The 13,562-nt window shown below is 39.2% G+C and overlaps 1 protein-coding gene across 41 annotated transcripts in view; it reads right to left on the reverse strand.

Moving 5' to 3' along the window:
• The window catches only part of MICAL2 (microtubule associated monooxygenase, calponin and LIM domain containing 2), a 241,431-nt gene that overhangs the window by 47,118 nt on the left and 180,751 nt on the right, over nt 1–13,562 (reverse strand). For all 41 annotated transcript variants that reach the window (XM_077963306.1, XM_077963302.1, XM_077963300.1 and 38 more), the window contains one exon: nt 11,443–12,718. In XM_077963306.1, coding sequence (XP_077819432.1) covers nt 11,443–12,718 — 1,276 coding nt within the window. The remainder of the gene's footprint in view (nt 1–11,442; nt 12,719–13,562) is intronic.

The raw sequence follows: 13,562 nt of genomic DNA on the forward strand, positions 1-13,562 counted from the left end.
GAGTTATACCTGATGTAAATGACGAGTTGATGGGTGCAGCACAGCAACATGGCACAAGTATACATATGTAACAAACCTGCACGTTATGCACATGTACCCTACAACTTAAAGTATAATAATAATAAATAAATTAAAAAAAAAAAAACCCACATGCCTGGGAAAATATCTAATGAAAATTGTACAAGGTCTCCACAACTACAAGACATTAAGAAAATTGAAGACCTCAATAAATTCAGGGATGTATCATGTCCATGGATTTGAAGACTTGCTATAGTAGTACCCCATGTTCACAGTTTCACTTTCCTCAGTTTCAGTTATCCACAGTTGACTGTGGTCAAAAAATAGGCACGTACACTACAGTAAGATATTTTGTGAGAGCTAGATCACAGGCACATAACTTTTATTACAGTATATTGTTGTAATGATTCTATCATTAGTTGTTAATTTCTTACTGTGGTAATTTATAAGTTAAATTTTATCATAGGTATGTCTGTACAATAAAAAAGTGTAGTAAATACAATGATATGGTTTGGCTCTGTGTTCCCACCCAAATCTCATCTCGAATTCTAATCTCCAAGTGTCGAAGGAAGGATCTGTAATCCCATATTGAGAGAAGGAAGTGATTGGATTATGGGAGTGGTCTCCCCTATGCTGTTCTCATGATAGTGAATTCTCACGAGATCTGATAGTTATTTAAGGGGCTCTTCCCACTTTGCTTCTCACACATGCTTTCTCTTGCCTGCCACCATGTAAGATGTGCCTGCCTCCCTTTCTGCCATGATCGTATGTTTCCTGAGGCCTCCCCAGCCATGCGGAACTGTGAGTCAATTAAACCTTTTTTCCTTCATAAGTTACCCAGTCTTGGGTAGTATATTTAATAGCAGTGTGAGAATGCACTAATACAGTATTATCCATGGTTTCAGGTATCCACTGGGGGTCTTGGAACGTACCCCCTGCAAATAAGGGGGAAACTACTGTATTGCAAAGATGTTAATTCTCCCTAAATTTAGCTATAGATTGAATACAATCCCATTCAAATTCCCAGCAAATGTTGTAGAAATTGATGAATTCATTCCATAAGTCACATGGCAATGCAAAAGGCTAATAATACTAAGGCAATGTTGAAGAAGGACAAAATGAAGGATTTACTCTAGACTACGATGATTTATTATAAAACCACATAATGAAAACAGTGTGATTCGGGAACAAGGTCAGACAAACCAACCAGTGAAACAGAAAACAAGGCCCCAAAACAGGCTGCCTAATTTGTAACAAAACTGTCACTGTAATATAGTGGGAGGAGAATTATTTTTTTTTTCTCTGTGTGTGTGTGTGTGTGTGTGTTTTCTTTTTTTTTTCTTTTTGAGACAGAGTTTCACTCTTGTTGCCCAGGCTGGAGAGCAATGGCGCAGTCTTGGCTCACCACAACCTCGGCCTCCTGAATTCAAGTGATTCTCCTGCCTCAGCCTCCTAAGTAGCTGGGATTACAGGCATGCACCACCACGCCTGGCTAATTTGTTTTGTATTTTTAGTAGAGATGGGATTTCTCCACATTGGTCAGGCTGGTCTCAAACTGTCGACCTCAGGTGATCTGCCTGCCTCAGCCTCCCAAAGTGCTGGGATGACAGGTGTGAGCCACATGCCTTGCTTAAGAATGGCCTTTTTAATAAATGCTGCTTAATTGATTGGATAACAACATGGAAGAAAGTAAACTTTAACCTAACCTCACAGAATATCCAAAAATCTATCCTAGTTTCATCATAGATATGACTGTGAAAGGAAAAATAATAAGGCTTCTGTAACAGTGTCGTCCAATAGAATTATAATACAAGTCATGCATATAATTTAAAATTTTATAATAGCCACATTAAAAATATTTAAAAAATAAAATTAATTTTAATATATTTTATTTACCCCCAATTTCAAAAATCTTATTATTTCAACTTGTTTTATTTATTTATTTGTTTATTGGTTTGTGACCAGTATTGATCTCTTGCCCAGGCTGGAGTGCAGTGGTGCAATCGTGGCTCACTGAACCTCAACCTCCTGGTCTTAAGTGATCCTCCCACCTGCCGAGTAGGTGGGACTATGAGCATGTGTCAACATGTCTGGCTAATGTTTTTAGTTTTTACAGAGACAGGGTTTCCCTATGTTGCCCAGACTGGTCTTGAACTCCTGGACTCAAGCAATCCTTTTCCTCAGCCTCTCAAAGTGCATGTATCTGACAAAGGACTTATATCCAGAATCTATACAGATTACAAATCAATGATGAAAGGGCTAATAACACAATAAAAGCATGGGCAAAAGACTTCAATAGAGACTTCTTACAGAAGAATATCTAAATAAGCATGTGAAAAGTTATGCAACATCATTTGGCATGAGCCACTGCACTGAGCCAAGAATGATTAGTGAGATGTTTTACATTATTTCATTCATACTAAGTCTTCAGAATCTGATGCATATTTTACACTTACAGTATGTCTCTGTTCAGATGATACATTTAAATGGTTAAAGTGAAATGTAACCCTATTAAAGTTGTGTTTAATAGAAAACCATTTTACACTGCTTCAGTTTTTAAATTTAAATTAATTAAAATTTTAAAAATTAAAAATTCAGTTTCTCATTCACACTAGTTACAACTCAAGTATGAAATAGTGGCTACTATATTTGGACAGCACAGTTCTAGAAAGTAAGAGAGAACATCTACATGACCTTGGAGTAGGGAAAGATTTCATAAACAGGATGCAAACATCAACAGCAATAAAGGAAAGTGATATTGTTTGGCTCCATGTCCCCACCCAAATCTCACCTTGAATTGTAATCTCCATAATCCCCACGTATCAAGGGTGGGACCTGGTGGAGGTAATTGAATCATGGAGGCAGTTTCCCTCATGCTGTTTTTGTGATAATGAGTGAGTCTCACAGACCTGATGGTTTTATAAGCATCTGGCATTTCCCCTACTTGCACCCACTCTGTCCTGCTGCCTTGTGAAGAGGTGCTTTCCACCATGATTGTAAATTTCCTGAGGCCTCCCTGGCAATGTGGAACTGTGATTCGATTAAATTGCTTTCCTTTATAAATTATCCAGTGTCAGGTATTTCTTCATAGCAGTGTAAGAACTAATACAGAAAGTATTGGTAAGTTTGGCTTTATTTAGATAAATACTTCTCGCTGGGTGCAGTGGCATTGCCTGTAATCCCTGCTACTTGGGAGGTCAGAGTGGGGGATTGCTTGAAGCCAAAAGTTTGAGGCTTCTGTGCATTATGATTGTGCCACTGCATTCCCAGGCTTTTATTAGAGACACCATCTCTTAAAAAAAAAGTACTTCTGTTTATTCAAAGACATCATTAGAGAGTGAAAAAGGGAGCCAAAGAGTAGAAGACAACACAATAAAAGTATGGGCAAAAGACTTCACTAGAGACTTCATACAGAAGAATATCTAAATAAGCATGTGAAAAGTTATACAAAATCATTATCAGGTAAATGCAAATTAACACCATAATGAGATACCACTGTACACCTGTAATAATAGCAATATCAGCAAAACAAAACAAAGTGGAGACTATCAAGTGTTGACAAGGATGTGGAGCAAGGGGAGCTCTCATTCCTTGCTGAGAGTATATACATTGGTACAATCACTTTGCAAAACTGTTTGATAGCATCTACTAAAACTATCATACATACCTACCCTATGACGTAGCAATTCCACCCCCAGGTATATGCTAATGTTATTTTCTTAACCAAACCCGAGCCAGGCTCCTCTGATCCTCTTCTTAACTAGGCCTCACCTTGGCCTATGAAAAGAACAGACTCTCGACATAAGTGATTTTGTCCATCCCTTGTCTCTCCACATTAAAAGGCTTAAACAAACACTAACATAGTTTCTGAAAGCTCAAGATCCAATCACTAAGATGGCCATAACCTCCCTTGAAGTGCCTGCCTAAGAAAACTTAAGGTTGCCAAAATAATGGACTGCTTGTTTTAGCCAACACGTGATGACAGGCACCACTGTCACTCGTTCTCAGAACATTTATTAAATAAAAAGCTTACAACTGTGAATCCTTCCTCTGTCCCTTTGAGACATATGCGTTATCTCCTACAACTCAGGAGTGTCTTTCTCAAGGACCTGATAAGCCATTCCTTTGAAATGTAATCATTAGGAAGGATAGGGCCACTGTCTCCCAGTCTCTGTGGAAAGACAGAATTCTGACTTTGTTAACTGCCAGCTAACAGATGCAGCTGGCCTAATCCGCATGGCCACTGACCAGCCCTTTGTGATTTTTCACTTCCCTGACTCTACTGAGCCCTGCCCACCTCCTTACGCCCTCCTTCTCCCTATAAAACACTCAGTCGCTTCTGTAGAAATTGAAGTTGAGCTCAGTTTACACTGGAACCTCTACCTTATTGCAATAGCATGTTACTGATTAAAATCTGCCCTTACCGTTTTAACCAGTGTCTAGCTTTATTTATCTTTGGCAATACTCAACAGACACAAGTACATATGTGCACCAAAAATACGCACATATAAGAGTGCTCAAAGCAGCATTATTCACAATCAAAACAACTGAAAACAACCTCAATACCCAAAAACAGAAGGCACATAGTCATACAATGGAATAAAATGGAGCAATGGAAAAGAACAAGCCACTTCTGCACATAACAACATGGATAAATACCCACCAAAGAATGTGATATGGTTTGGCTGTGTACCCACCCAAATCGCAACTTGAATTGTATCTCCCAGAATTCCCATGTGTTGTGGGAAGGACCCAGGGATGGGTAATTGAATCATGGGGGCCAGTTTTTCCTGTGCTATTCTCGTGATAGTGAATAAGTCTCATGAGATCTGATGGTTTTATTAGGGGTTTACACTTTTTCATCTTCCTCATTTTCTCTTGCCATTGCCACGTAAGAAGTGCCTTTTGCCTCCTGCCATGATTCTGAGGCCTCCACAGCCATGTGGAACTGTAAGTCCAATTAAACTTCATTTTCTTCCCAGTCTCAGGTATGTCTTTATCAGCAGTGTGAAAACGGACTAATACAGAATGTTTAATGAAAGAAGCCAGGTACAAAAGAGTATATACTTGTATGGGTTTTTCTATTGTTGTGGAACCAATTCCCACCAGTTTGGCAGGTTTACAACAACACCCTTTTATTATCTTACAGTTCTGTAGGTTGGAAGTCCAGGCATGGCTCAATGAGGCCCTTTGCTCAGGGTCTTACAAGGCTGCAATTAAAGTGTCAGCTGGGCTGCAGGTCTCATCTATATCTCAGGGTCCTCTTCCAAGCACATTCAGTTTGTTGGCAGAATTCGGTTCCTAGTGGTTGGAGGGTACAGGGTCTGTTTTCTTGCTGCTTGTCAGCTGGAGGTCAGTCTCAGCTCCTAGAAGCCTCTTGTTCATAGGCCCTCCCATACCATGGCAAATTTACTACTTCTTCAAGGCCAGGAGGAACATATCTCTCTCAAGCTATGAATCCAGTCTCTGACTTCAGGAAGTCCTTGTTAAGGGCTCACCTGATTGACTTAGGCCTACCCAGGACAATCTCTCTTTTGATTAACTCAAAGTGAATTGTTTTGGGGCTTAATTATATTTGCATAATCCCCTAACTTCATCATGGGATGAAATGAAATCCATCATATTTATGTTCCCACCATATTCCAGAGGACTAGATTTTTTTTTTTTTTTTTTTTGAGATGGAGTTTTGCTCTTGTTGCCCAGGCTGGAGTGCAATGGTGTGATCTCAGTTCACTGCAAATTCTGCCTCCTGGGTTCAATCAATTCTCCTGCCTCAGCCTCCTGAGTAGCTGGGATTACAGCGTCTGCCACCATGCCCAGATAATTTTTGTAATTTTAGTAAAGACAGATTTTTGCCATGTTTGCCAGGCTGGTCTTGAACTCCTGACCTCAGGTGATCCACCTGCCTCAGCCTCCCAAAGTGCTGGGATTAAATTTGTGAGCCACTGTGCCCAGTCCAGAGGACTAAATTCTACACAGCAAGCACTCTAGGGAGCAGGAAGCATGGGGTCCTTTTAGAATTCTGCCTACCACATTACTGAATGATTCAATTTTTGTAAAGTAAAACAAAACAAAACAAAAACTGCAAGAGTAATCTAAGATGATAAGAGGCAGATGATAAGTACCTTTGTTGGGCAGGGCATATAATGGGGAGAAAGCATGAGGGAGTCTTTTGGGTGCTGATAACATTCTATAGCTTGATCTCAGAGAAAATTACACAAATGCACACTTTCCAAAAATTCATCAGCTATAGGCTTAACATTTGCAGATGTTACTGTATGCACGTAATACTGCAATAAAAATGTTTATGCAAAAAATTAAAGAAGGTTCTCAGGGCATGTTCTTTAATTATACACAAGAATGATAACTAGCATTAAAATTGTTTCTATAAAATGACCACTGATAAGTACCTGAAATTAGTTTATGACTCCAAGTCATTCAAATATGCTGATAAGTTTATGTACACCATTAATTTAATTGGAAAGTTGTCTTGTAAAAATACAAACAAGTTAATTTCAGCCTGGCTCTTATTCAAATGATAATAACTTTTAGGTACTTCAATTTGAATGAGCATGATACTGTTTTCTCTCTCCATTGCATGGAAGTATGCACTCCCAAGTTCAATGTGGAGGCAACAGTGTCAGTGCATATATGTGAGTGTGTGTTTGGTGGACTGAGCAAGGAAATTAAAAAAAAAGACTGATGGGTCTAATCTGATAGTTAGGTAAAATCTTTTTTTTTTTTTTTTTTTTTTGAGACGGAGTCTCGCTCTGTCGCCCAGGCTGGAGTGCAGTGGCCGGATCTCGGCTCACTGCAAGCTCTGCCTCCCGGGTTTATGCCATTCTCCTGCCTCAGCCTCCCGAGTAGCTGGGACTACAGGCGCCCGCCACCTCGCCCGGCTAGTTTTTTGTATTTTTTTTTTAGTAGAGACGGGGTTTCACCGTGTTAGCCAGGATGGTCTCGATCTCCTGACCTCGTGATCCACCCGTCTCGGCCTCCCAAAGTGCTGGGATTACAGGCTTGAGCCACTGTGCCCGGCCAAAATCTTTACTTTCTTAGGATACTGATCTAAGAACACTTGAGAGAAACACAAAACTCTTCTAAGAGAGGTTGCAGGCACTACTTCAAGAGCTGACTAACTCCAAGCTAATTCCATTCTGTACATTCCCAGTCTGTTCCAAGGCAAGGAAGTCATACTATTTTCTGATGAATATAAATGAATGTGGCTCTCCATGCTAATCAAAGCAGGAAAATACATTTACCCTAACTTATTGTAATTAGCACATACAGAAATCATATAAATGTGATATCAATGAACTGTAGGCCAATATTACCTATGAATTTAATGCAAAATGTTAAATAAATTATCAAACATAATCAAAAAGTAATAAGACATCATGTAAAGTAATAAGACAAAGTAATAACACATCATGACCAAGTGGTATTTATCTCAGCAATGCAAGGATGGTTCAATATCCATAAATCTACTGTATAATTCATAATATTAATCAAATTAAGGAGGAAAAAATCAGACATCTCAAAAGATGCTGAAAAGACATTTGACAAAATTCAACATCCATCTGTGATTAAAAATATTCTCACCAAAATAGAACTAGATTGCTATTTCCTCAAAATGATAAAATATATCTCAGTCAATCCAGAAGCCAGTTATCATGCTTAAATGGGAAAAATACCAGCAGCATTCTCATTATGAGTAGGAATATATTAAGGAAATAATTATCACTACTGTTATTTAACATTGTTCTGGAGATTCTAGAAACAAAAGAAACCAGCGAGACAAGATAAATAAGAGTTATACAATCTAAAAGCAAAAAGTAAAGGTATAATTTGCAGTTGTTATGATTGTATATATGGGGGAACTCAGGGGAATCCATTGAAAAACTTTTACAACAAAGAGAATGTAATAAAACCGATAAGTACAAAATTACTACACAAAAATCAATAACTTTCATATATACAAACAACAGTAGAAAGATAAACTGGAAAATATCTTATTGACGATAGCAACAAAAACTAATATATCTATTAATAAAATTAATGATTATGCTAGATCTATATGCTCTAAAGTGTACAATATTCCTGAGGGTCACAAAAAAGACATGAACAAATGGAAAGATAACTCATACCATAATTTTGTAAGTTCTTGCCAAGTTACTTATACATTTAACTCAATCCTGTAAGAGTATTCACAGGACTTTTTTTTGGTAGATAGACAAGCCTATACTAAGTTCATATAGAATATCAAACAAGCAAGAAGAGTCAGGAAATTTTAGAAAAAGAAAATCAATAATGGGAATACTCTTCCTACCAGATAGTAAAATACCTAAAATAAAAAAATATGTAAATACATAAAATTAGATATTTAAAACAGTGTGGTATTGATACATAACAGACAACTAAATTGAATATAATAGATGGTGTGGAAATAAGTCCAAGTTCAGGAATCTTATATGTGATAAATGTGTCATCTCACATAAGAGAGGAAAAGAGAGATTATTCACTAATTTTTTAGGATAGCCAGGGAAACATATAAAAAGTAAGGCTGAATCTATAGCTCACATTTTATACTAGGAAAATTTATTGATGTAAATACTTAAATGTTAAAATATTGAAAATAATCAAGAAGACTAGAAGAAACTGTGAGAAATTTCTTCTACAAACTTGGAAGACACTCTTTCTAACTACTATATAAAACCCAGAAGCCATATAATAAAAATGTTTCAAACTACTATATGAAGTTAGAAATTTTACGCAAGAAAAGCCACTATAAATAAAGTCAAGCACAAACAAGAAACTGGTAAAAAAATATTTGTAATTTGCATCATTACAAAAAAGGCCTAAATTTCCCTTTTGATAAAGAATCTGTACATATTATTAAGAAAAAACCAACAAACCATTAGAAAACTGGACAAAGGATGGAATCAACTGGTCACAGAAAAGAAGACGCAAATGGCTCCTCAACATATAAAAAGATGTTCAATCACCTTGTTAAAAAATGAAATTCAAACCACTCTGAGATCTATATTTCACCATCAGATCAGTAACATACCAGTTAGTGCAAATGTAGAGATCTAGTTCTCATACTTTGCTGCTGGGAATGTGAACAAGCACACTGTGATGAAGGATAAGTTAACAGTATCTATCAAAATCCCCGATTCACATATCCTTTGCTCCAGTATTTCCACTTCTAAGAATTTATCCTAGAGATAAATTCACACATGTACTTAATGGCCTAAGTTCTCAGTTAATTGTTGTACCACTGTTTGCAATAGCCAAAGATTTGAAATTACTTAAACTTTGCATCATAGGGGGCTGGCTACATCAATTATGTTACATCTACACAGTGGGATACTGTACAGCTATAAAACAAAGAAGAAAGTGCTTTATGTACTAATATGGAATAAGCTCCAAAATAAAATGAAAAGTTCAAAAAGAGTGCACACAGCATGCTGCCGTGCTATCATTTGTGTTAAAAAAAGAAAAAATATAATATGTAAATTTGCTCTTACATTCATAAATTCTGTCTGCAGGAATGCCTAAGAAACTGATGACAATGTCTATCACCAGTATAGGACCTGGATTGCTCAGGGACAAGGAAGGGAAAGAGGACTTTTTATTTTGAACCTTTTGTACCCTTTGATTTTGAACCATGCAAATATATTATCAAAAAATGCATAACACATTAAATTTTATGATGTGTGACATAATATACCCTTATGTCACACATCATAAAATTTAATGTGTTATACATTTTTAATAGTTTATTAATCTATTTAATTTATTTAAAAGTTTAATAGTTTATTAATTTGTTATGCATGTTTAAGAGTTATACTTCAGCCTGTCCATGCTTATCCTGAACCTGGCTGAAAATAAAATCTCTTGTTAATCCATATAGCTGGTTGATTAAGGTACTACTGAAGAGAAATAATATATTACTTGAAAACTAATGTTTCAAAATAAAAGTTAAATAAGAAAATAAAAAGGCTTTTTAGGAAAAAAGAAAAACAAAGTTGATCAACAATAGGGATGGTAGGATCACAGTTTGTTCAAAGCAGTCAAACAAGTATCAACAACAAAAAAGAACTCGTGTGAATGTTTAGCTAAACTGTCTCTAAGGGAATAGACTAAAACTTTGGCAAGGAGGAGAGGGGATGAGATAATACATTTTACTTTTTATTAGATATTTCCATATTGTTGGATTACTCTGATTATTTGATATATTAATTTTAGAATTTAAAAATTTTAATCAGGTTTAAATTATTTAAAAAGCCTACATTTTCATTGGTAAGCAAATATGCATAAGTGTTTAGGCTAGGAGTTTAAAGGGAAAAACATATGCATAAAGATGTTCATTCAACACCATATATAAAATATAAATATATGCATATATAACATATATACAAATGTAAGTTAAACAATAAGACAATAGTTCACCATACCTACCAGACAGGATATTCAATTAAATCACATTAATGTATACTACATGGTAATTGGCATAATATCTATGATATAATGTTGACTTTTAAATGATACAAAATTTTTGGCTAGGCATGGTGGCTCACACCTGTAACCCGACACTTTGGGAGGTCAAGGTGAGAGGATTGCTTGAGGCCACGAGTTTGAGACCAGCCTGGGCAACATATTGAGACTCCATCTCCACAAAAAATAAAAAATTAGCCGGGTGCTTCAGTCCAGGAGTTTGGGGCTGCAATGAGCCATGATCAGGCCACTGCCCTCCAGCTTGGGTGATAGAGAAAGACCCTTTCTCTCTAAAAACAAACAAACAAACAAACAAACAAACAAACAAACAGAGGCTGGGCATGGTGGCTCATGCCTGTAATCCCAACACTTTGGGAGGCTGAGGCGGACGGATCACCTGAGGCCGGGAGTTTAAGACCAGCCTGGCCAACATGGTAAAACCCCATCTCTACCAAAAATACAAAAATTAGCTGGGCGTGGTGACACACATCTGTAATCCCAGCTACTTGGGGAGGCTGAGGCACGAGAATCGCTTGAACCTGGAGACAGAGGTTGCAGTGAGCTGGGATCATGCCACTGCACTCCAGCCTGGGTGACAGAGTGAGACTCTGTCTCAAAAAAAAACAAAAAACAAAAAAACAAAATTTTATGTACAACTTACTAAAAAATATTCCTATGGAAAGAAAGAAAATAAGTGAGAAAGTGGTGGTAGGGTTATACTTGATTGGTCTCTTTTCAACACCTTCTATAATTTCAAAACTAATTTTTTCAGATTTTTTTCAAATTTTTCACCTTTAGGGTTTTCCTACTTTTGTTAGTATTTGAGAAGCAAAACGAAGTGAAAGATGCCTGCTTGTCAATGCAATGAAGATAACTAACTGCCCAGCATGAAGTGCAGACATTTATCAGGACAGAGCCACTTACCTGCACCTCCTGCTGTAGGAGGAGGAGGAGGGGGAGGGGCTGCCTGGCACAGGGAGGTGCTTTTGAAAGGCTGCAGCAGCTTCTCTAGGGCCTGCGCACTGTCTTCAGGCAGCACCTTCATCTTGGGGCTGCCAAAGAGGTCCCTGATGTCCTTTCTTTGTCTGGATTCTTGGAGGAAACTCTCAAAAGATTTGTCTTTGAGTCTGAGAGAGGAAAAAAGTGAGATTCTTTTCTTCGGAGGCTTAGAAGCATCTGGGAAGGTCTCTTGCAAACTCACTTTCTCAAGGAGTGTGGGGACATCTTCAATCTTGCTACAGGGTGGGGACCTAAGTGCAGGAAAGATCTTGGATGGCCGATTGGGCAAACTATGGGTGCGGAGGACAGGGTCAGGAGGGCTAAAGGCTGAGGGCCGGTTTCTCCCAGGGGAATGCTGGTCCCTGTCTTTATTGGAATTGGTTTTCCGAAGGCTGGATGAGCGAGTGCAGGCCTGTGTGGGTAAAGTTTTGGATTCTTGCTTGGCCCAAGCCTTCTTCCCACCTTCAGAGTTGGAAAGAAGGGGCTCTAGAGACCTTCGGATGGCATTGGCTATGAGCCGCAGTGGGGACTTGGGTGGAGGCACGCTTCGCTCCCCTTGAGCTTGTTCCGCGGGGGTCCTCATCTTCTCCTGAGCCCCCCTCTGGGTTGGCAGGGGCTCTCTTGCTGCCCTAGGGAGCAGCAAGGGGCGGACTGGTTTTAGCACACGGCCTCCTCTATCATTCTCAGCACTTTTCTGGGAAAGTCGCTCCCCGGTTTTGAGGTGCACACTCTCAGGGATGGAGTCATTCCAATCCAACAACATGGTCTTCTGCTCCTGAGTGAGGACTAACTTCTTTAGGCCCAACTTCTCCTTTGCCAGCGTTGGCCCTCCCTCATCTTCCTTCCCAGCTCCAGTACTCCCTTTTTCCCAGTCTTCTCCAGCCAAGGGAGATAGCTCTTGACCTGGCCAGTTCCTGTCCTTCCCCCAGATGGGGTGTGGGTTTCTGTGGTTGCTTCCAATGTCCCCAAGAGGTGCCTCTGCTGGCTGGCCCTCATCAGAAGTCATCCCTGCAGGGCCTGAGAGGCCATCTTCACCGGGGCTTACCAGGCAGTACTCTGCCCACTCTGGCTTTGGGTGATGAGGCAGATACAGCGGAATTTCCCTGGGTGCTCCTTGGGCTATGGTTCGCCTTTGAAAGGTTAGGGTGGGAGGACTTGCATGACCTCTCGAGACCTGTGAGAGGGACTCAGAAGCTGTCATCTAGATGGGATGGGCAAAAATAGCAGTTATTTTTAAAATTTCACCATTTATTTATATGATTAAAGCAAATCTCAATCTACAACCCCTCCCCTTTTTTCTTACCATCTCAGATGCCCAAATTCAAAAATTATTTTGCCTAAGATGATTTCAAAGGGATACTCTTTGTTCTAAGTAGCTGCCTTGGGTCCTACCAGGATCTGCCCAGAACCCCCAAATCAGCATTGATGAAAGGCTTTTCTGAATCACAGATTACCTGGGTTGGAAGCCAGGGGGAAGGCAAAGGTAGAACCCTGCTGTTGTAAGCTCCTGGGCCCATGAGGGTAGGGCTGGCTGGGCCTCTGTGGGTGCTCAGTCATTGTCTATACTAAAGGGCATGATCCGCCCATAGGTATATTCCTCTAACAACCAAGAAACCAAGGCTGCTTCTTTGGAGGCCATTAAAGTAAGAAGCGACAGTCACCCTCTGGGCTGAAGCTGTGGTAGCACAAGAATGGCCCTTAAGACCTTCCAATGACCCTTTTTAACCTCCTACCTTGCACCATCGAGAAAGTAGCTATTTCTAGCACGCAGGAACTTGGCCCTTGGCAAAGAGGGAACATGAGTGGACTCTAGGGGTGGCTGTGTCCTCCCAAGAGCTCTGGTGCCTGAAGGGCAGGTAATAGCACAGGGGTTTCACCAGAGCACCCATCTTTTCTGTCTTGTGCACTCTACTTTCCAGAGTCTAGAACAGGCCTGGCACGTAACAGAGGCTTGATAAATACATACAGAAGGAAAGAGTCCAGCCTGCATATCAATGATGATATTTTATATTCAAGGAAGATATTGCTTCCAAGGTTCTTGGATG

Source organism: Macaca mulatta, chromosome 14 (assembly GCF_049350105.2).
Source record: "Macaca mulatta isolate MMU2019108-1 chromosome 14, T2T-MMU8v2.0, whole genome shotgun sequence".
NCBI lineage: Eukaryota > Metazoa > Chordata > Mammalia > Primates > Cercopithecidae > Macaca > Macaca mulatta.